The sequence below is a fragment of the Homalodisca vitripennis genome, chromosome 4 (genome assembly GCF_021130785.1).
Source record: "Homalodisca vitripennis isolate AUS2020 chromosome 4, UT_GWSS_2.1, whole genome shotgun sequence".
Lineage (NCBI taxonomy): Eukaryota > Metazoa > Arthropoda > Insecta > Hemiptera > Cicadellidae > Homalodisca > Homalodisca vitripennis.
Window position 1 is genome coordinate 189,778,893 of NC_060210.1, and position 26,154 is coordinate 189,805,046.

The 26,154-nt window shown below is 34.3% G+C and overlaps 1 protein-coding gene across 6 annotated transcripts in view; it reads right to left on the reverse strand.

Moving 5' to 3' along the window:
- Positions 1 to 26,154, reverse strand: part of LOC124360808 (eukaryotic translation initiation factor 4 gamma 1-like) — a 166,673-nt gene that overhangs the window by 40,620 nt on the left and 99,899 nt on the right. For all 6 annotated transcript variants that reach the window (XM_046814721.1, XM_046814715.1, XM_046814716.1 and 3 more), the window contains 3 exons: positions 23,395 to 23,582; positions 20,374 to 20,457; positions 15,105 to 15,738 (listed from right to left, as the gene is read on the reverse strand). In XM_046814721.1, coding sequence (XP_046670677.1) covers positions 15,105 to 15,738; positions 20,374 to 20,457; positions 23,395 to 23,582 — 906 coding nt within the window. The remainder of the gene's footprint in view (positions 1 to 15,104; positions 15,739 to 20,373; positions 20,458 to 23,394; positions 23,583 to 26,154) is intronic.

Consider the following 26,154-nt stretch of genomic DNA (forward strand, 5'->3'; position numbering starts at 1 on the left):
CCTAATAAGTCTGTTTTATGCCAACATTATTAGTATGTTAGGCTATATATCATACAAATAGTTAATTATTTAGTTTTAATAACGTTAAATATCAATAGTTACTATTTTTTTTCAATTCAACAATTACAACATAAACCATTTATAAATAACAAAAATACACCATTGAACACTTTTGTAGTTTTTTTATTTATATTAAACTCTTTTCGAGGCTACTTTTATAATACAAACCGTGTTTTCTATATATTTTAGACATTTTAATTTGGCATCTTCAAAAATTTCATTATTCAGTGGTGTAAAATTTGTCAAAACATATTTTTACCAAACAATTTTTTTGATAAATTAGGGTAGCCTCTTCTTGATTTTTAATTTTGCTATTTTTTACTTCATTACAACAAGCTATGTATGTATTTTCAAGAATATACTTTTTTCTCCTAGACCACATGCAATAAAAAGCACCAGTAAATATTAAATACTAAATAATGGAAGTAACTTTTTTCCAGGAAACCATTGTGAAATCCACCTCACTATAGAAAAGGGCCAATCATAATGGGAGAGAAATCTATGAATGTGCAAGTTGAGGATGGAAATACCTTCCCACCCCCACATACAACTGAAGTAGTAGGGATATAATATTACCCAATTTGTTACATTTAAGTAAGTTGAATGGTTGTTCAGGATTTTATGCAACAAAAATAGTAAATAAAACAATTATGTACAACAATGTTTACCAATGTGGATAAATGACATTATTTTAAACTCAAGAGTAAACTTACCCTTCTTTTGTCCCATATTTATTTTCTCTATCGATGGCCTAGTTTACACTACAACTTTGAACCTGTTTCAAAGGTCAGGTCGCTGATGGAGTTGGGAAATCCTAGATGACACTGCACAATATTGAAAAACACATTCTTCTTGAAAATCGAGTTACTAGTTACGATTCATCATAAATAGCTCAAGTTACCATCCACTTTCACTATAGATTTTTAAAAATACAATAAAAACATTTTAAGTTGACGGACAATTATCTTATTGCGAACTTAAACATACACTAAATAATTATATATTCTACTAATCACTGAACAATTACACTAACTTCACCACAATAATAATTATAAAACTGCAATAACTTAGTAAAAATATGTTTCAGTTTTTCAGAAAATTCAAGGACGAACAAGTCCTATTTATTTGCCCGGTCACTCTTGCAGTTTCTTGTTGGCACTAGGGGATCGCGGCACGGACTGACATACACTCGAGTTTTCGCGACTTTACAAGTCGATATAATAATACACACAAGTATCTCGGCGACCGACTGGTCACAAAATACCGAAACGAACTTTTCGGACCACGTGTGCTGGTGCGATAGAAATCCAAGATGTCCGTCGACCGCACCGACCCGCCCCGGCCCGACAACAAGAGGTAGACGGCTAGGACGAGGCCGCGCAGCTAAAGCAGAAGCAGAGCCGACAACTACTGTTTCCTTCAAATGACCTTCGGCAGTCTTCGGCCGATTTCGCCTCCGCTCGGCTCCCATATGGCCGCACCGCAAGACAAGACGACTGGCTGTCGCTGTGACGCAACATGCCGAGTTTCGCTGGCAGTTTCTCGGTTGTCGATTTGCATATTTGGACACATCATCACGTCACGGTTTATTAATTATAACTGTGATCGAATTTTATTATAATTAGGCGACACATAGAAGTTAAAATTAAAGCTTCGGTCAGGTGGTAACAGAATAAATAAATAAAAAGACCTTGATTTATAAGAACGATCTCATTATCTAGATCACTTTCAAAGATTAGATATGCCGACTTATCATACAGTAAATATTATAAAAATTTGCTTTGCTAACGTCACACTCTAAAAGATGTTACTGCAATCCAAAAAATATGTAGACGACTTTGAATTTATAGAATTCCAAAACAGTGCAAAACTGTTATAATAAACCGTTATAATAAAATAATTGTTGCCACTTTCTTAAAATTACTTTATAAAATTGGTTACTACAAGAAAGTGAGGGTGCCATAATTAAAATATTCCAAACTACTTACTGTAAAATACAATATACAGTACAAATATGTCATTACATACAAATGTACAATATTACAACAACATATTAAAACTATAAAAATAAAAAAATCTCTAAATCGGTTCTGTACTTTATCACAGACCAGATTGAAAATTAATCCATGACCTTAAGGGATGTTTTTACAAATGGTGGGTATTTGTATGGAAAATTAGCACTGTCATAGTCAAAGAATGTTAAAAAAGTAGAGCAAATAATGACATGCACAGGTTATTTTATATAATTATATTAAGAATTACATATAGAATAACTATTTGTAATAAATATTCATAAATTGAAACTAAAACTGTTTTTCAAGATATAAAAAGTTTAATTTTGCGAAACTTACAAAAAACAAACTTACATTTTCTTAGTTCTAAAATTGAGGGATGTTATTTTTTTCAATATAGGGAACTTGAATTTACTTAAGATTTTTTGGGAATTCAGAAATAAATACAGTTTATAAGAAACATTTTGGACAATTCAAACTTTTTTATACAAAACTGCAACACTCTTCAAATAAATGAAACCTTTTACCTCAATAAAACTTTAATGAGCTAATAGATTCCTATTTTCAATAGTACCAACTTAAAAAAAATACTCATAGTTGCATTATATATATTATAATGGCCTTATTCAAAGGCACCATGTTGTGGTATGCAGTTTAAAATAGTAAACCATATGCATGATATCGCACTTCTGACATTTTGGAAGTTAACGTATAAACACTGTTACATCAGGCTTGCGGAGGCATTTAAGCGAAAAGTTTACTCTGTGGTTATTTTTCATTGGAGGTTTTTAAATATCAACAATATTATGCGATTCAAAGTATTTTTTGTTGAAAAACTGTTGATTACTGTAGGCTTGACTGACACTATTCCTGCTGTCCTACATACTGTGGATGCAACAGAAAACTATTCCCGCTGTCCTAAAGTCAGTACATGACTCTTGTCGCAATGAATGTGTTTACAAAGTATTCTGTAGCGATAGATGTGTCCTTGTTACACATTGACTGCGGTGGACGCAACTAACAACTATTCCCGCTGTCCTAAAGTCAGTACATGACTCTTGTCGCAGTGAATGTGTTGACAAAGTATTCTGTAGCTGAAGACGTATCCTAGTTACACACTGACTGCGGTGGATGCAACAGACAACTATTCCCGCTGTCCTAAAGTCAGTACAAGACTCTTGTCGCAGTGAATGTGTTGACAAAGTATTCTGTAGCTGAAGACGTATCCTAGTTACACACTGACTGCGGTGGATGCAACAGACAACTATTCCCGCTGTCCTAAAGTCAGTACATGACTCTTGTCGCAGTGAATGTGTTGACAAAGTATTCTGTAGCTGAAGATGTATCCTAGTTACACATTGACTGCGGTGGATGCAACAGACAACTATTCCCGCTGTCCTAAAGTCAGTACAAGACTCTTGTCGCAGTGAATGTGTTAACAAAGTATTCTGTAGCTGAAGATGTATCCTAGTTACACATTGACTGCGGTGGATGCAACAGACAACTATTCCCGCTGTCTTAAAGTCAGTACATGACTCTTGTCGCAGTGAATGTGTTAACAAAGTATTCTGTAGCTGAAGATGTATCCTAGTTACACATTGACTGCGGTGGATGCAACAGACAACTATTCCCGCTGTCCTAAAGTCAGTACAAGACTCTTGTCGCAGTGAATGTGTTAACAAAGTATTCTGTAGCTGAAGATGTATCCTAGTTACACATTGACTGCGGTGGATGCAACAGACAACTATTCCCGCTGTCCTAAAGTCAGTACATGACTCTTGTCGTAGTGAATGTGTTAACAAAGTATTCTGTAGCTGAAGATGTATCCTAGTTACACATTGACTGCGGTGGATGCAACAGACAACTATTCCCGCTGTCCTAAAGTCAGTACAAGACTCTTGTCGTAGTGAATGTGTTAACAAAGTATTCTGTAGCTGAAGATGTATCCTAGTTACACATTGACTGCGGTGGATGCAACAGACAACTATTCCCGCTGTCCTAAAGTCAGTACAAGACTCTTGTCGCAGTGAATGTGTTAACAAAGTATTCTGTAGCTGAAGATGTATCCTAGTTACACATTGACTGCGGTGGATGCAACAGACAACTATTCCCGCTGTCCTAAAGTCAGTACAAGACTCTTGTCGGAATGTGTTAACAAAGTATTCTGTAGCTGAAGATGTATCCTAGTTACACATTGACTGCGGTGGATGAAACAGACAACTATTCCCACTGTCCTAAAGTCAGTACATGACTCTTGTCGCTGTGAATGTGTTAACAAAGTATTCTGTAGCTGAAGATGTATCCTAGTTACACATTGACTGCGGTGGATGCAACAGACAACTATTCCCGCTGTCCTAAAGTCAGTACATGACTCTTGTCGCAGTGAATGTGTTAATCAAGCACAAACATGGTGACAACGTAGTTAGAACCATTGGTAGTGTTTGCCATTAACACAAATTTGGCAGTGTTTGGCATTTACTAGTAGCGATTCCTGGTGCAGATTGGCACCAGACCAGGTGAAGATGCACTAAACTCGCATTGAACCTCCTCTCCTAACAGTTTTTTTTAGATACCTAAAATTATGATGTGTTGTGTTGAGATAATGTTTTTAGAGGTTTGGAGATGTTAGACATATGTTTTTTTACACATAAACATTATTTGTAGTGTCTTTTTTTCAAATTTCTTGCATATCGTTCTAGTAATTTTTACTACTTGTATGTGTCAACACACACAAACGAAGCCAATCGTTTATTAATGCATCTGTACAGTAAACAGGACGAAAGGCATGCAATAATAACACACAGTAGCTGGCTGCACTGTGCCACTGCAGCGGAATCACTCATGACAGAGTACCAAGGAAGTGCTGACATCTAGAAGAAAACTCCAGAACCACTTGTGCAATTGTCATAAAAGTGCTTCTTGCACAATATTATGGTAGAGAAAATAAAACGAGAACAACATAACAATGCTTAATACTATAGCACTCTTTTACATAATTGCTATGAATGTGATATTACATCAAAAAGCGTGAAGGGGTTAAGATTCAAATCAAGTGAATGTTAACAAATTTGATAATAACCATGCTTCTCCAATGTTATCTATAGGACTTAGAGGACTTTTAAGAATGTATGTCACTTTATCACTTGCAGGCTTATCTGAACCTGCTGTTATTCCCCCTGAATGTAAATACTAACTAAATTGTACAAACAATTAACTCTCCTATCCATAATGACGTTGAAGTAAGTTGAATATTTATGTAACCCTTTGTTCGGCTAATTATTACACAACTATCATTGACTAAAGGGAGAACCTTTGCAACAAGGAAGTTACGTAGTATTCACAAATGACAAGGTCATTCTGACACAACTAAAATTCACCTAAACTAATTTTGTTTTATTTTTAACAATAACAATAATGATAAGTTCAAAGGACTATTATATAGGTAACAGATACGATTAGATAAATCCGAGGAAAGTTAGAGAGTTTTAAACCTTTCTTAGAAGAAATGACTCAATTTTAAGATACATTGGATTATTACTCTTATTTATAATTTGATTGAAACGAGCAATTGCAGTGGTATCCAAAAACTAAATCATTGTAAAATCTTATAAAGATTCTTACACTGTACAATGACAGTGTAAGTATGTTTCAATAGAATCCAGTGCTTTTATTTGTCAATAAAACCTATATTCAACACTACAAACCTGTAACCAAATAATAATCTAACAAAGTGTTACCCAAGAATGTGCGCACCAAAAAAGCAAAGGCTTATTTATTCAGCAAAGGCAGATTTTTCTAATATTCATGGAATTCTTTGGCTATTTGGAAAAGGTAAATCGATTAACCCTAGTAATGGTGAAACAACAGGTGTTTTTATTTTTGACAATTGCTAAAACAGCATGACCATTTTCAACTTCCACCATGGCACCAATTTAGGGTTAGAGGCTTATATTATGCGTATTGTTATTACACTGATTGGAAGATTGTCGGAAGAAACACATCTATGATAAATTCACACTAAAATATAACTTGTCACTATAAACTGAACAGTAGAATTCCACCCTACATCTATTAATATCCGTGTTTCGGTCCTTCAGACTACCATCTGTGACCAAATTTCAGAAAACTGACAACTGGCAGGAGACTGTTTAAAAAAGGATGAAATAAATAAATATTATTAGGACATGGGATTAATCCCATTATTTAGAAAAGGCAAAAAAGAAAATCCACTGAATGATCCAAAAGGGGTGAAGGATTTAGTTATTTAAATAGTCACTAGATTATATATTTGATTGTATTAGTTACACAAGAGATAACTCATCCAATGCTATAAACTGAGGAACAGCAAAGATAATACCATATGTGTATTGAGAGGTTAGGTAGCAAATGTGTTATTGGTAACAAAAGTGACATGGCACAGCCATAGTATCAAACCTCAGAAGTAACTGAAATATCTCCAGACCTCACAACACATTATGAACAATTTATCTTCTGTGAAACTACTACAGTCAAAAGTTATATACTGTAGAAACAAAAAAAAAACTATGACATTCTTTCTACAAAACCAGTGGTAGTAGAAGAAAATTACTCCCAACCCACAAAGTTCAGACGTTAATTTAAACTTCTCTTTTATTTTTAACGCACACTCCACTCATGTAACATCCTCAACGGAGAGAAGGGTCCAAACAAATTATTTTGAATGCCTGGGTATATTAACATGAAATAAAACTTCATAAATTGTAATGTTGATAATGATGAGAGAGAGTAGCTTGTGGAGCGCACACATTGTGTTCACGTTTAACATAAGGTCAATGCCCCCAGCACACAATCAATTCAATGCAAATACTGTGTACGCACAAACATTTATTTCATCACTGGGAATATAGCAGCTTGCATGTCCGCTTTTAGCTCAATATCTCTTAAATATTACATTATATGTGCATGACCAGTAATTAATATGCATGTCCTTAACGAAAATCAGAACAGTCTAATTGCACCACATGCAAAATAATTACCAGTTTAATATGGAAATCTGTCATCAACAAAACTCCAATTGAAATTCAATCAAATTATTGCAACAGCAAATTCCAAATAAAAGAATTTTAGAAAATTATCCACAACTACAACTGATCCAACATATTAACACTATAGAATTTTTAAGAAAAGAATGTTTTAAAAAATTGTAGAAAAACAATAAAAATAATTCCTTATCGTAATATAAACAACATGTGCATGAAATCATTTTGGAAACAACTTTTGCAAGGTCCTGATCCATCAGCTTCCACAGGGCCTGCAGCTTCCAGCAGTATGCCACAAGTTCATGCATGTTTTACGACGTGAGAAGCTTGCAAATTCTGTATCTCTGCTGCTTTTAACGCGGACAATCAATTAATCTATTGCAGTGTTAGTTGTTTATGTTAACTCATAACTCTCTCCTCATATTTTCCGTGTTCCCTCATACTATTATCACAGTTTCCGAAACATACAATATAATTGTTGGTTATCAGCAGAAAAATAAAATTAAGTTATTCTCTCTAAGTAAAATTCTTAATAGCATCATGGAAGGGATCGATTCATTATCCATCTTCTGTTATGGCAGTTCCTGTCAGTGTTCTGTCATCTGGTAGAAGATTATCAATTTCTATCTCCAGGTAGGTTGGTTTCTTTTCAAATAAGAAGTCGCCAGGCTGATGATGCGATGGCTTTGTGGATTAAAATAAATTTTATTGGATAACTGTACGTTTCTTTCAGTACAACAGTTCACTAATTTTGGAATAATAAATAGCTGTCTGTGACTACAAAGAAACTGGAATGATTTTATTTTGCGAACATCCATATTTTCTTTTACTGATTAAAAACTTTATTGAAGACACCTATTTCTTAAGACCAAAATGTTTGCCATTCCGTTATGTTATATCTTTTAAGGTATCCTGCTACTTTCTAAATTACGGTTTTCAGAAAAATAAGAATTTTGGTAATTGAATTGAAAAAAAAAATCATTCTGTACTTTACACAATAATATTTTACATATAGAGTGGAGGGGTTATCTGTTACTCTAGGAATAAGATGTCACACCACAAATATCAGCTAGTGTTCATTTACTCTGATACTTAAGCCCCTCCACTCTTATCGCCAGGCCTGCCATTCCTTCAAACACCAGTAGACGTTACAGTACAATTCATACATATGTTGATGTATATTGCAATATGAAATTATTTTTCCATTTAATTAATTAGGTTGCCAAGCTAAGGTAGACTTATTCATCACATTAATGAAATTATATATAAATTTTACTCATATTGTATACACTTTTAATTTGTCAAAAACAGTATGCGGGGTCATTTCAGGTGACATTGGTGAAGCTTCCAAATCATTTTTGTGTTTAACTGACTTACAATTGCCGACTTCTGATAGATTGTGTGTTGTTTGTATAGCACATGGAAGAAGAAATAACACTTTAACACACTCAATCAAGAAATCATAAAAAGAAAAACCAGTGCTTCATAACGTTATTAAAGAGAAAATCTGGAAGAAATCATTTGTTATTCATACCAAACATATACCAAATAGCATTACTTATGTTTTATGCTGCTGCAAGAAAATACTTTGAGTTAAACAGTAATAGTAATTATTTGTAATGAATTCTGCATATTGCATATTCTTCTACGTAATATTTGAAATGTTTAGTGTCCTTTAATTAACTTTCAATATTCCACACCTTGGCAGCTTTTCTTTCTTTCTAACAATTTTGATCGAATTTTCAAATAAATGATTGAATTCTTAATTTTTAGACTCGACCTAAATTGAATGATACAATTGAAAACTAAATCTTACTCTTAAATTAAGGATATCCTGAGTAATCTAAGTATTCTTTCAAACTCTTGGAATGAATTGCAAGGACAAGTAATGTTAAATAAAATAGTGAATAATCATTCCATTCAGAAAACGCTTTCTCCTCATAATCAAAACAAACAAACAGTCTGAGACTGTTTGTAGAGATATGCTGAGAGGAATTTGGACGTTTTCAGTTGTTGAAACTCTTCTGACTTTCAACTGAGTGATGCTATGTTAAATAAATATTAATTCTGAACTAACCTAAACCAACAATCACTGGGACCATTTTCACTGACTGGTCAATGGTGAGAGTGAGTCATTGTTATCTATTTGCTTGGTACAAAGATTATATCAACAATAGTCCTGTTCAACAAGGACCATTAATTTATCTACACTACACAGTAAAATTTCTCCAAATATTCGGACTGGTTGGACAGATAATGGGGCAAAAGATTATATAATTTTTATCTAAATTGTTTAAAAATAACCACATTTGAATACCATATAAGACTTCAGAGAATACAGACTGTCAAAACTCACAGATTAAACTAAAATTTAAAAAAAAACCAATTAAAAAAAAAGAGGATTAATTTCTTATTTTAAAGCAATTCTTGACTTTTCTGGTGGAAAACAGAATTTTGAAAAACCAACCAAAATCTTTTGTTAAATGCATTTAACAATTAGTCACTATTTTATAAACAAGTTTGTTGATTCGCAGACATGAACTTTGAACTTGGTCAAACAAGATCAAACTTGTTAACATGACGCCATAGTTTTTCAAAGAAAATACATATAAATAAATAATTTTATTATTTAAAAAGTATGTTGATTTTTAATTCTGAAATGTTTACTCTAAACAAAAATTTATGTTTCTATAAACAATAAAAATAGAAAATTGATTTTCTTTCAATGAATGGTAGCTTCTTTATGGTTAAATTTATTTTTCTGTTTTTTCCTTCTTTAAGTTTAATTTAATTTTGAAAACTTTTTAACTAGATAATTGTAAATGTATAGAAAAAAAATTATTCGTAATACACAAATTTTTGTGTAGTTTCCATTTAAAATTTGAAATTAACAATTTGAAAGTAGTAATTTTGTGAACCATGAATTTTTAAAATTTTGAATTTTTACATTTAAAATTGGTTGAATAGGATTAGAATTCCTTTATTCAAATATTTGTTTGCATTTATCCCATGCCAGATATGCATCATTGCAATGTCCCACCTCAGAATCAGAATAATCTTTATTGAAAAATTACAGTTCATACAATAAACAACAAAGGCAACGTCACATCAATTAGACCTAACCTATTTAATTATATGGCCTAAGTATTAGCAAGACTGTGGGCTTACAATCAACAAATCTCAAACTGAATTAAAAAGCCATAAAATTTGAGTGAAAAAACTAAAACTAAACATTGAAAACATAATTAAAAACAAGACTAACAGCCGTTCAATAATTTTAAAACTCAAGAGAGCTGGTAAAAAAAATTTAGTCTTAATATCACAGTTAGACAATTAAAGGTGATAATTAAAATTAAAATAAAGGTAGAGTTGCTAATTTAATATCACAGAAGGTTAGCAAGGGCAGTTATAGATTCTCACGTAGCACAAGAAACGTGTGATCAACCATTACATAACTTTCATTGTACGTCAGTTATAAAAAGTTTCCAAGGTACCAACTATTTTGCAATTTTATTATGATTCCAATGGTAAGTTTTTCAATGAAATCCGTCAAACGTATAAGGGAGCAAGGTCACTTTAAAGATACGTTTGCATAAGCTGGACGTAATAAAAATGTTAACACCAGATGCCTCTCAACTGACAATAATGTGCTTGCTTAAGTATCGACGGATTTTGTTAGGTTTTTTTTTTAACATTAAATATTTTTAACAGGTGCCATTACTGTTAATACGAAAGCACTTCACACCATTATTGTAGATGAGTTAGTCTATTATTTTAGTGCCACTCCAAAATTAATGACCTTCATAGAATTAATTTATGTAAAGGCCCACTTGTACACTATTAGTAATTTGTTATATTGTGATGAGTATTGGTAGCCAACTACAGTTTTAGACTAGTGCTAGGTTTTGAGGTTAACCTTATGGTTTTTTTTATTTGGTTGCAATACAATATATAGTTTACCTGGTAAAGATTTATTAGGGTTATTCCCTAGTATTCAGGGAAATAGTAGTGTATCATCGTAGGGAGTTGCACGCCACCTCGTTACAAAAGGTTATTCAATTATGTAGGTTACGAGTATATACACTATTGTTACTTGTTGAGATTTATAGTTCGCCATTATTGATTTATAGCTCTGCGACACCAAATACTGTGTTTACTGATTGTCTAGGGCCTACTGTAGTGCTATACTCGTTTCTGACCATTGCAACGATTAACTTAACGTTGTAGTACTATACGTGTATGCTTGTTGATGACCTTTGCAATGATTAACTTAATGTTGTAGTACTATACGTGTATGCTTGTTGATGACCTTTGCAATGATTAACTTAAAGTTGTAGTACTATACTTGTATGCTTGTTGATGACCTTTGCAATGATTAACTTAAAGTTGTAGTACTATACGTGTATGCTTGTTGATGACCTTTGCAATGATTAACTTAAAGTTGTAGTACTATACGTGTATGCTTGTTGATGACCTTTGCAATGATTAACTTAAAGTTGTAGTACTATACTTGTATGCTTGTTGATGACCTTTGCAATGATTAACTTAAACGTTGTAGTACTATACTTGTATGCTTGTTGATGACCTTTGCAATGATTAACTTAACGTTGTAGTACTATACTTGTATGCTTGTTGATGACCTTTGCAATGATTAACTTAACGTTGTAGTACTATACTTGTATGCTTGTTGATGACCTTCAATGCTTGCAATGATTTACTTAACGTCTCTCTATCTCACAATGCTTTTATTGTTCATTTACCTTGACTAACTCTCTCACAGCACGTACACTGCCTAGCTCTATCGTTGCTTAAATTTAAGAACGCGTACTGTTTAATACAAAGGAATTTTTATATAATTAAACTTTAAAACATTGATACAAACTATGACGAGAGGCAGAGTAAAGATGAAATCAAGAAATATATAATAATAAGACAATGATAGATATGGAAACACAGAAGAACTCTTTAATAAGTATATTTATATGAATCGAAGAAGCAATACACTAAATAGTTTATCGCTTACCTAAGCTTGGATAAAAGAAGCAATACGCGAAACAATTTGTGCAGGGACGGAAGAGAACTGAGTGAAACTGAATTTAAATTTGATTAAAAAGATATTAATGGAAGGTGGCTGTTTTTATGCAGCAGGAATGCACCCAATATTTCCCTAGGTATAAATGCAAGGTGCAGCCGAATTGGCGTGCATTATGCCACAAAAATAAAAATAATCTTTGTTTGGGACGAGTATTACACCATTTTAAGCATGTGCACTATTAAGAAAAATTGGGCTGGCTTAACATCCACAGTAAATGCGGTAAAAAATTTAGCAACAAATAAAGCCAAATTGGCGGTTTCGATGTGAGCTGATGAGAACACCACTACTGGGATTTCACTTACTCACAACTGCAGCAAGGATTGTTCAGATTGGTTCAAGTAGGATACGTAGTTTTTTAATACTCTATTTATTTAACCCACTGGCTACCAATGAAGTGTTATCGTTAGCACCGGTGCAATTCCTGATGGCAGGGATGTCCGTCATGCTAAGTCCATAATTTTTGAGTCAAATATATTTCGGATATCGATTACTTTTGCATATTTATCTGTACTATTATATCGATGGTAATAACAGGTTCGATTGTGAAGCTAGTCGGCTATCTTGAAATTCCTTTCATCTATTAATTTTTAGTTTTGATTAGTTGCCATGTAAAATGATGTTGTTCTTTTCTAATAATTTTGGTAACTTTGTGGAGAACACACTTAATGAAAGTAAAAATAAAGTGATTGTTACCTTTGAGTGAAAGTGGCAATGAAGAAATAAAAAAAAATTATGTATAAGGCCTTGCTATACAAAGGCCTAGCTATAAAAATTATGTGGCAAAGGTAAGCTAATCCACATAATTTTATTTTTTTTATGGATCTGGTATCAATCTAATTGTTGTTAGGCAACTAAATACTTAATCCTCCGACTGATGACCGACAGCACAGATATTCATTAATACCTCTTGTGAACTGATAAAGACGGCACAGCCGTCGCTATTATGAAGCGAAAACTTTTGAAGTTAGTAAGACATAACTTGCACCAGTCGAATACTCTACTCATAAATATCAATTTCCTCAATTATTAATAACACTTATTAGTTACCATTTAACATTTTTTTTAAATCTGAAAAATACTCTGTACAAAGCCAAGAACCAGTGTATTGTTCTGGGAGTTTCCTAATATCGGTCTGAGGCTTAATAAAATATAAGACAGTAAAATTTGATTGTAACATGTTATATGGTCGTTTAATATTTTTAATTGAGCCTAAACATCTGCACAATGATTTCCATTGCAAAATGAAAAGTTAATTCGGTACCTGAGTGTAAAGATATTTGAATATTTATTATTAGTCAATGTGTTAAAGGGATTCCTTGAGCACTTTGAGGGCAAATTAGGTACTTAGTTAATATTGACATGGTTATTTCAGGATTGATCGGGAAAATTTACGCTGATATAAATACAGAGATATAAATTAACAGTGATTAAGACATATCTGTTGGCTATTTATATGATGATACAAACAATGGTTCTTTGGAAATTTCAACATCTAAAAGAGGATTTTCTTAACCTTTTGGCTGCTATGCAACGATATATCGTTGTTGCGAATTTTTTTTCCAGCGCTAAATATTACGTTATTTAAAGGCGAATTGCGGTAAATGACAGTTGAATAAGTTTACTTTTCCTTAAAAATAATAAGAACACTTGTATTTGCTGGTTTTTTATAGTACACTAACGGCAAAAACAGCTGTGATAGCACAGGGTAAGTTTTTGTGTTTTTTTCATTACATAAGTAAAAATTTATATTTTTGCATGAAAATTTCAGTATGTACTCAAAACAACATATGGTTGTAGGTAAAAATGTATTTAAAAAAAATAAAAGTTAAATTTAATTATGTTTTTCTGTGTCAAAGTTAAAAAAAAAAACAAAAACCAAAATAATATTTTTTTGTTTGTTTGTTTACATAGTTTTGTATTTTTCAAAATGTATTATTTTTTATTTTCTTACATATATTATACTACATAACAAAACAAAAATCAATGAAATAGGTTAAAATTTGAGGAACTTATGATTTTTTTTAGTAAAACTCTACAAATTTACCATTTTAGGCTTAGCACTTTTGGGATAAAATCTGATAAAAACCTGAGCACTTTTGGGATAACATGTCAAAAAATTCTTAGCAGCCAAAGGGTTAAGAAGGTACCCAGGACAGATGTTCCAAAATGTTCCAGATTACAATTTCACCGATAGTGCTGAATCCAGCTCAGCTCAGAGCTTACAAATACTAGCTCATAAACCAAACACAGTTTAAATTGTAACTTTACTACTTTTAAACCTAACTCAACACAACTTTTTAATTTTTTTACTATAAAATTGTAAATAAAATAAAACAGTTTCCATGACAATGACACATCCCTCTTCATTGGGCAATAAGAATGTTCAGTACTGTAAAACGTTAATGCTAAAAATTTTTGCCCTCAAAGGCAAAAATTTAATGTTGATTTAAAGTTTAAATGTTGAAATGTATTACTGAGCAATACATTTCAACATGAAATAATTTAATTTCACTGACTTGTTTTTTAGTACAAAGGAAAGATTACTTCAGACATGTAATTTATGAAACTTAAAATAAAATTTTACATTTTTAAATATAAATATTAACAATGCTGTAAGCAATTAAATATTAAATTTGTTTGTCTAAGAGGTTTACAATGAGTGAATATGTTTGGTCTCTTGAAAATGTAAACATTTTACTTTTAAAATACAGTTTCATTGCAAAAAACCCACTTACGATTTAAAAAAAAAAAATCTAATGATCAAACTTGTGACCCTACACAGTTAATTAATTCGTACTCACTGTTATTGTGAGTAATAATTCTTCCAGTTCTTGATGCGAGTTTTCTTCATTAAAAAAAGCATAAACTACGAGATACAGCATGCTGCATGCAATAATAATAAAATGACGAGTGACTTACTGTCTATGGTGGAAACAGGAGCCTCAGGGATGCCATTGTGATGTTGTTGCACCTTGGAAATAGAAACGGGGGGTTGAGGAGGTGGCACCTCCACTGGGACTTCAACGATCACGACGGGAGCCTCCACGGGGACAGGGGCCGGAGTAGGCACAGGAGACTGCTCTTTTGATACCGATCTCTTCTCTCTCCTCTCCTTGGGCGGAGGTACAGTTTCATGCTTATCGTGCTTGGTTTTGCTCTTGCCGTTGTCTACAGGGGCAGGTGGTGCGGGGACGGTGGCAGGCACGGGAGCAGGAGTAGGCACAGGGGTGGGAGCTGGGGGAGCGGAGATGGGAACGGCCTGCCTCTTGTTCAGCCGAGCTGGAGACTGAATGTCCACGGCAGGAGCACTGGTTTCGGCACTGACAGTCGGCACTGGAGGTACGGGGGGGTTGGCCTGCATTTGCAACAACCGCGGCACAAACTCTTCACTCGTATGCGACAGACCGACCGGCTGTTTATGATGAACAGTTTCACTATCACAGTCAACCTCATCTGGCTGAGACTCTGATGATGTGGGTTCCTTGGCAATTGCCTGAGCCACTTTGGCTGCAAAGTCAGCTGCTACATTGTTGTCCACACTGGGTCCAGCAATCTGTAACAAAACATTGTCTACGTTAAAAGTTATTTTACTTGTTATAATTGCTGCCACACAGTTTCAAATAAAGGAATTATTGAAAATGGACAATTGAATTCAATGGTGTTTATTAATTGATGTTTCCAAAGACTATACAGATGGTTTTCAAATGGATTGTGGAAGTCACAAACTGTTATGTCCTGTAAGCAGAAATCTCAACGAGCACCTGAAGATGCACATATCCTGGGCAACAAAATAAGTTAGGATGATAAAAATAATTCTTGCAGCCGCCTAACTATTCTAGCTCATGGAAGGATCTGACTGAGAATTTCAGACACTAGTCCTATAAGACTGTCAGACAAAAGTAGGCTCCTAATGATATTATTACAGCTACTTGGCAATCCTAGGATGCAGAGAACTTTTCAAGCACTTCAGACTATACTTGCCTTAGAAGTGTGGGGTGTTAATTAATGATAGGTCTTGTGGCAAACTTATGGGCCAGGGTTCCAGAAAGAAATTTCAATGAGCAATTCAGGTCCTTAATTCTGTATGCTTACCAGCCAATTGGTTGGAGTTAATGACAATTATTATGGCCAGAGTCCCTGACAAATCTCAATGAGCAATTCAGGCTCTAATTATATAAGGCTACCTGACAACTCCTAGGTTTTAATTCTTAATGAGAGGCTCCCAGACAAATCTCTTTGCAAATTCAGGCCCTAATTGTATCAGGCTACTTGACAACTTATAGATTTAAATTCTTAATGAGAGGCTCCCAGACAAATCTGTTGACCAATTCATTCCCTAAATTTATAAGGCTACCTGACAACTTGTAGGTTTAAATTCTTAACCAGAGGCTCCCAGACAAATCTAATTGACCAAATCATTCCCTAATTGTATAAGGCTACCAGACAACTTCTAGGTTTTAATTCTTAACGAGCGGCTCCCAGACAAATCTCGTTGCAAATTCAGGCCCTAATTGTATAAGGCTACCAGACAACTTCTAGGTTTTAATTCTTAATGAGAGGCTCCCAGACAAATCTAATTGACCAATTCATTCCCTAATTGTATTAGGCTACCTGACAACTTCTAGGTTTTAATTCTTAACGAGCGGCTCCCAGACAAATCTCGTTGCAAATTCAGGCCCTAATTGTATAAGGCTACCAGACAACTTCTAGGTTTTAATTCTTAATGAGAGGCTCCCAGACAAATCTAATTGACCAAATCATTCCCTAATTGTATAAGGCTACCTGACAACTTGTAGGTTTTAATTCTTAATACCAGGCTCCCAGACAAATCTCATTGAGCAATTCAGGCTCTAATTCTATAAGGCTACCATACAACTAGTTTAATTCTTAATGAGAGGTGTTAATTGACCAATTCTATTATGGCTACCTGACAACTTGTAGGTCCCAGGCTCCCAGACAAATCTCATTGACCAATTCAGGCTCTAATGTTATAAGTGATGATAACTGGTGGGTGTTAATGACAATTAATTCTATAGTTGGCTTACCCAGGGTCCCAGACCAATCTCATTGACCAATTCAGGCTCTAATGTTATAAGTGATGATAACTAGTGGGTGTTAATCACAATTCTATTTGGCTACCCAGGGTCCCAGACCAATCTCATTGACCAATTCAGGCTCTAATGTTATAAGTGATGATAACTAGTGGGTGTTAATCACAATTCTATTTGGCTACCCAGGGTCCCAGACCAATCTCATTGACCAATTCAGGCTCTAATGTTATAAGTGATGATAACTAGTGGGTGTTAATCACAATTCTATTTGGCTACCCAGGGTCCCAGACCAATCTCATTGACCAATTCAGGCTCTAATGTTATAAGTGATGATAACTAGTGGGTGTTAATCACAATTCTATTTGGCTACCCAGGGTCCCAGACCAATCTCATTGACCAATTCAGGCTCTAATGTTATAAGTGATGATAACTAGTGGGTGTTAATCACAATTCTATTTGGCTACCCAGGGTCCCAGACCAATCTCATTGACCAATTCAGGCTCTAATGTTATAAGTGATGATAACTAGTGGGTGTTAATCACAATTCTATTTGGCTACCCAGGGTCCCAGACCAATCTCATTGACCAATTCAGGCTCTAATGTTATAAGTGATGATAACTAGTGGGTGTTAATCACAATTCTATTTGGCTACCCAGGGTCCCAGACCAATCTCATTGACCAATTCAGGCTCTAATGTTATAAGTGATGATAACTAGTGGGTGTTAATCACAATTCTATTTGGCTACCCAGGGTCCCAGACCAATCTCTTTGAGCAATTCACCCGTAAGTTCCCTAAAATTAGCTGACAAATGGTGGATCGCGATGATGAGCTAATAAAACAATAGCGCGAGAGTGGAACATTTTCTTTACTTCAGTATAAATATTAGCTACTTGTTTCGTGTATCTGTGTTTTCAACACACGTTCTCTTATCGGCTTGAACAATAATCTATGATTAATAATGTTGGTCGTTTTCTTTTACAAACAATGTATTAATTACTATTTAAGTCAGGGGTAATTAATTACATGGGTAGAGTGGTTTACCAAGTCATTACTCACGGCTCCTTGAACTTTCAGTACATGTCAACTGGCTTATATAATGTAACAACTTGCTGACAGCAAGTAGTTTGGGTTGGGTTAAGCTCTATTGTTTACAATGTTAAATTTGAAAGCAGTGATATTTGTAAATGCACAATGTTAAATTTGAAAGCAGTGATATTTGTAAATGAAGTATTTCTGATGTATTACAATGGCTTGAAAGGTTACTTTAATTATTACAATATTGAGAACTAACAACTGCATTACCTTTTAAGTAGTAAATTTATTGATCTTACAATACAAGATCCAAGCACAACAAAGAAAGCTTAAAATTTCTTTGGAATAGTGCAGAATTAGTTGGACACGAATGTATGTATCTAGTAATTGTAAATGGTTTAAAGAGCTAACTGTACTGATGGCCATTTAGATTTTAGTCTCATTTTGAAAAACATTTTAAACCTTAACACTTTTGCAAACTTATGTTTTATCATACAATTAAGGGAGATGCCTCATATAATTAATAGGGTTTGGGCGTTTATTAATCATATTATCTTTAAATATGAGACATCAACCATAAGTACATGACTAAAACTAAGAGCATAAAAGTGTTGGATGTATTTGTCTCTAGTAATTGTAATGGTTTGGGACTGCATAAATGGTTTAAGAGCTAACTTTACTGATGGCCATTTAGATTTTAGTCTCATTTGGAAGAACATTTTAAACAGTAACACTTTTGCAAACTTATGTTTTATCATACAATTAAGGGAGATGCCTCATATAATTAATAGGGTTTGGGCGTTTATTAATCATAATATCTTTAAATATGAGACATCAACCATAAGTATATGACTAAAGCTAAGAGCATAAAGTGTTGCATGTCTTAAATAAAAGTTTTAATTAAAGGTCTCTTCACTACAGCCAGCTCTTAATGCTGATAAAGTAAACCACACATAAATTTAATAATTCCCTGATCTCTAGCGATATTCCCGCACTTACAATCCCTAAACATTACTAACATTTCCCTGACTCCTTGACTATTTAGGTGTGAATTTGGACTATATGTTGGCACATTCAAATTGTTGCACCTGTCTCTCTCCAACCTTTAATTTTTCTGTAGTTCTGTTATTGGAAGAAAACAAATTTTCCTCAATCACTTTCTTATGACACATAAAAGGAGATTGTTGTCACACGGCACCTAACAATTATATGCAGTGAAATTTCATGGAAGAGGTTGTTAGTATAACTTGGTTCCACTTACCTTCATAACAAGCTTAAAACTGTAACACATTTCCCTATTTAATACGGTATTCCTGGAAGCAGGACAAGTGAACTGCCATAATATGTTCATAAACCCATAAAAATTCATTGTCAGTTGACAAAAGATCGGAGAATCATTATTAGTCAATTCCCATACAAACTTCCTTACATTTCCAATACCACATTTGAGAATATTTCGACCACAAAAGTGAAAAGTATAACAACAAGGTGTGGACCATGAACTACTCACGAATGACCACAAAGCAACTATTTATTTATTGCAATATTACTACTTGTCTAATAATAAACTGTTGCAGTGTAGAAAATATTTCACATGGATAACCATCACAAATATAACATTAGTATCAAAATAGCAAATTTACAGTACATGAAAACATCAATCACTATTTGCAACATTTCCTTTTATTTTTTATAAAGGACATGAAATACCAGCATTTATTGTACATTTCCATCAGCATATTTATATTATGGATGGCTAGTTGCGTGGATTAGTAAGAAAGGCTGAATAAGTTTTTATATATATCTTCTTATATTTCTCTCTTTTTCTCATTTGTTGATCTTTTATGTTATAGTCTAAAACATTACTACACATTGCAAAAATGGAAAAACCAAATACAATATGGTGTTTGAGTTTAAAAAGAGAGTCCGTGTGCAGAGGTCAAATGTTGCCAGTAGTCAAATCCATCAAATCCGTATTAGGTCAAAACATTTTTTCTGAATCATCTTCGAAAAAACGAAAAAAGATTGGTGGTCTCCCTGGGGCCTTAAACACTACTTCGTCTAGAAACCCTCTGATATTGAAATGTTCCTGTTTGGACCATACCACGGGTTGTGGCGTCTCCCGTGCGCTGCTGTCGTTCGATTGACTCGGCGTTCCGTTCCCACCAGCGTCGATATCCATCGGTATCTGAAACAAGCCACCACACCGTCACAACCTTCCATGGCAGAGATAATATAAATGGTACCCTGTTATTATTGAATACACAACGTTTAGATGCACGATCTGAGAATGATCTACGTGTGATCACCTGGCACAAAATTTTCAAAGTTGTCACATGAGAGCGAGAGCCACATGTGTATTCTCTTCTCCAATTAGCTGTTCACATGAAGAGTCTGTCAAGACTGACACTAACAAAGTACTAATACATTTAGTGTAGTACTTAAAACATTTGCTAAAATTAAATTATGTTACGCTTTTATCATATGGCCCGTAAAAACAAAACAAAAAATTTGACCTCTATCTTTAACCCTTTAAGGAGTATGAATGTCATATGACGTCTTTTTTTTATAGACTAAAATGAGTAGGCTAATGGATCAAATCCAAAAAAATTACCAAAAGGAGTAAAAAATTAAAATCTCTTAAAATATGATTATTTACATTTGAAAGCTTAATAAAAAAGGACTACGTCTTCTACAAGTCACTATTTCACTACTTTTTCAAACTCAAATGCCTTACTTCCTCACTATGGCAGACTCAATCAGTATTGTCTGCCATTTGGACAACAGTAACAAACTAGATGGTTGCTCAACAAATATGTCACTCTCACAAGATAAATATGGCCACAGTAAGCAGCATACAATGAATGGCTAGTATAATGTGGCGGCATACTCTAACAGCAAATCGATACGACCTTGAGTCACTGGCAACTACCAAGGGACTATTGCGATCTGATGGTAAAATCAAGATTACAAGTGAATGCGAGCACAAACATGGAAGTTAAGTTATGTTGCCGATAGATGGAACCACTTTACAGACAAATCTACTTAAATGGAAATCAGTAATAGCAATGCATTTACGATAATACATAAATACAGAGGCTAAACGTCATATGAGGTCCGTACTCCTTTGGGCCACTACAAGGATATACGACGTCCTTTTAACTCATTATGTCGCGTTTACATGCACTCCTTAAAGGATTAATAAAGCGGATTCCACAGAATTGTTTTGTAAAAACCACTTAAGAAACAAAACAAATTCTAGAACATATGAATAGGCTATTATTAGTTAAAGAATGTTAAGCTAATATCAAACAAATTTTTTAGTTTATGACAAGTCCATCAAAACAAATTTTTTTTAATTTTCCATTTAATTTAAAAAACCTAGTAAACTAAGATTTGATAGCTGTTCATGGGTCAATGGGTGACAAACGCTGTTGTAAGTAGTTGTACTAACTCGTGAAATCCAGATCTACATGGCTGTATAGTTTTTAAACATTATAATGACTTCAATTATAAAACTAAATATGTTAAAATACTAGAAAGTAGAAAATTTCAACAACAAAAAATCTAATTTAACCTTGTGACAGACTTCTTACAGTTGGAAAAATTTCTAAGACCAACTAAACGTTTCTCAACTAATAGCCTATTCATATCCCTACAACCATTTGTACAGTTTTATCTGTTCTACAGTTATATATTTTTCAAACTAAAACTTTTGTGGAATCCACTGTATTAAAGGGGGAGAAAGTCTAATTAGTATCAAACAATTGTTTTTCATGGGCTATATGACAATAGTATAACATAATTAGATTTAGCTAAAGGATTACAGCCTGTATATTAGTATTTTGCTTGGTGTGCTTTTTTGACAAATACAGAATGTGTATTCAATAAATAGACAGAGGTAAATAAAATTATTTGGTAATTATTTACATTAGCGTGACCATGGAAAATGGACTTTTTTTCATGGGTTGGGCATTTATAGCCAAGTATTATCATCACAGGTGCATATGAACAGGGGGGAAAGTATATTATTGTATTATATTGATGCCTTTCGGACATTATTGCGTTAAGGAGCAGGGGCATCACGTGATCTGGGATTCGACTTTTGCGAGCTCGAGTTAATTTTTTTTCTAAAAGAGTAAGCAGTGCGCAGCGGGCAGGCATCGTTGACAGGATTAACGTATTAGTCAGACTCGTCTTTACGAATTGCTTCCACGTGAGATACCGAACATCCAACACAAAGGTGTGCCATTACCACTACTGAACTAGGAGGTTAAGAATAGACATGGAGGAACATCGGTAGTTCAAAATGGCGTCCCTTCTTTATTTGACCAAGTAAGACCAAACTGTCAAATATGGATAGTGTTGCCAGAGGTTTGATAATTATCGTAAAGGTACGATAATTTCATTGATTTTATGCGCCGGTAAGATACACGATGGGTAGTTATTATCGTACCATGATAAGATTTTTGACAAATGTATACAAGTAACAAACCAAAAGTTAATTATAACATAATTTATTATACGAACATAACATACTTTTTCATTAAATGTGTTTGGTACGATTATTTTATATGAAAGTACGATAATTTCTCGTTGTTGGTATGATAATCGGTTTTTAAAATCTGGCTATACTGAGTTTGAGCAGACATGGAGTAGGAAACTGTCAAAAACTGAGTTTTCAGAGGATTTAAAAAAATTGGTAGCTCCTTTTATTTTCGTTGCCGACGAATTTTTTCTTCAATATTGTTTCCAGGAAAAATTTTAGTTTTCAGGGGAAAAAAAATGAACATACCTTTCCATGGTCACGTTAATGTAAATTGATACCAATTATTTTTTCAACCCCATATTCTTTTATTTATACAAAATGTTAAAAAAAAATTGGAAAAAAACTTGAAACTAAAAATTTAGTGTTTTTTAACTCAGTGTAGCAAAGGGGACTGACTGGCAATGATAAAATGGATGTCATTCTAAAATTATTATAACAAAATATTATCATCTCCTTGGATAATAAATAAATTGGACTGTATAAAATTTTCTTTTTCAGAAAACAGTAAATTTGTTTACTTAATAGTGACTTATTTTATTGGGGATAAGTGTGTGGATAATATTGTAGAAAACTCACCTCCTCATTGGTAGTGGGGTCAATGATTTTGATCGCATTGGGTCTCCTCCTCTGCTCAGGCTTCACCGGGGCCGGACCGGGGGGCGGCTGTATCTGCGGTCTCATCACTGAGACCGATGCTTGGTTCCCAGCGGCGGGGGCCCCGCCACCACCCATCTGCGGGAACTGCGGAAGCACCTGCGGATAGTCTGTAACACACATTAACCGGTGTCAGTTCCACGGATACAGTAACCAAACTCTGTGTGAGAAATGAGTGCAGGCTACATCAGGTGTCGTTAGCTCTAATCATTGTTTCATAGAGAAGATTAGACAAAACATCATTTGTAAATCTGCGCGAAATGACCATCAAATCTAAGACAATAACACACATTAACCGGTGTCAGTTCCACAGATACAGTAACCAAACTCTGTGTGGACAAAATAAGTGCAGGCTACATCAGGTGTCGTTAGGTCTAATCATTGTTTCATAGAGAAGATTAGACAAAACATCATTTTGTAAATCTGCGCGAAATGACCATCAAATCTAAGACAATAACACACATTTAACCACTGTCAGTTCCACAGATACAGTAACCAAACTCTGTGTGACAAATGAGTGCAGGCTACATCAGGTGTCCGTTAGCTCTAATTCATTGTTTCATAGAGAAGATTAGACAAAACATCATTTGTAAATCTGCGCGAAATGACCATCAAATCTAAGACAATAACACACATTAACCAGTGTCAGTTTCCACAGATACAGTAACCAAACTCTGTGTGACAAAATGAGTGCAGGCTACATCAGGTGTCGTTAGCTCTAATCATTGTTTCATAGAGAAGATTAGACAAAACATCATTTGTAAATCTGCGCGAAATGACCATCAAATCTAAGACAATAACACACATTAACCACTGTCAGTTCCACAGATACAGTAACCAAACTCTGTGTGACAAATGAGTGCAGGCTACATCAGGTGTCGTTAGCTCTAATCATTGTTTCATAGAGAAGATTAGACAAAACATCATTTGTAAATCTGCGCGAAATGACCATCAAATCTAAGACAATAACACACATTAACCAGTGTCAGTTCCACAGATACAGTAACCAAACTCTGTGTGACAAATAAGTGCAGGCTACATCAGGTGTCGTTAGCTCTAATCATTGTTTTCATAGAGAAGATTAGACAAAACATCATTTGTAAATCTGCGCGAAATGACCATCAAATCTAAGACAATAACACACATTAACCAGTGTCAGTTCCACAGATTACAGTAACCAAACTCTGTTGTGACAAATGAGTGCAGGCTACATCAGGTGTCGTTAGCTCTAATTCATTGTTTCATAGAGAAGATTAGACAAAACATCATTGTAAATCTGCGCGAAATGACCATCAAATCTAAGACAATAACACACATTAACCAGTGTCAGTTCCACAGATACAGTAACCAAACTCTTGTGTGACAAATGAGTGCAGGCTACATCAGGTGTCGTTAGCTCTAATCATTGTTTCATAGAGAAGATTAGACAAAACATCATTTGTAAATCTGCGCGAAATGACCATCAAATCTAAGACAATAACACACATTAACCAGTGTCAGTTCCACAGATACAGTAACCAAACTCTGTGTGACAAATGAGTGCAGGCTACATCAGGTGTCGTTAGCTCTAATCATTGTTTCATAGAGAAGATTAGACAAAACATCATTTGTAAATCTGCGCGAAATGACCATCAAATCTAAGACAATAACACACATTAACCAGTGTCAGTTCCACAGATACAGTAACCAAAACTCTGTGTGACAAATGAGTGCAGGCTACATCAGGTGTCGTTAGCTCTAATCATGTTTCATAGAGAAGATTAGACAAAACATCATTTGTAAATCTGGCGCGAAATGACCATCAATCTAAGACAATAACAACACATTAACCGGTGTTCAGATTCCACAGATACAGTAACCAAACTCTGTGTGACAAATAAGTGGCAGGCTACATCAGTGTCGTTAGCTCTAAATCATTGTTTCATAGAGAAGATTAGACAAAACATCATTTGTAATCTGCGCGAAATGACCATCAAATCTAAGACAATAACACACATTAACCGGCGTCAGTTCCACAGATACAGTAACCAAACTCTGTGTGACAAATAAGTGCAGGCTACATCAGGTGTCGTTAGCTCTAATCATTGTTTCATAGAGAAGATTAGACAAAACATCATTTGTAAATCTGCGCGAAATGACCATCAAATCTAAGACAATAACACACATTAACCACTGTCAGTTCCACAGAGATACAGTAACCAAACTCTGTGTGACAAATGAGTGCAGGCTACATCAGGTGTCGTTAGCTCTAATCATTGTTTCATAGAGAAGATTAGACAAAACATCATTTGTAAATCTGCGCGAAATGACCATCAAATCTAAGACAATAACACACATTAACCACTGTCAGTTCCACAGATACAGTAACCAAACTCTGTGTGACAAATAAGTGCAGGCTACAATCAGGTGTCGTTAGCTCTAATCATTGTTTCATAGAGAAGATTAGACAAAACATCATTTGTAAATCTGCGCGAAAATGACCATCAAATCTAAGACAATAACACACATTAACCACTGTCAGTTCCACAGATACAGTAACCAAACTCTGTGTGACAAAATAAGTGCAGGCTACATCAGGTGTCGTTAGGTCTAATCATTGTTTCATAGAGAAGATTAGACAAAACATCATTTGTTAAATCTGCGCGAAATGACCATCAAATCTAAGACAATAACACACATTAA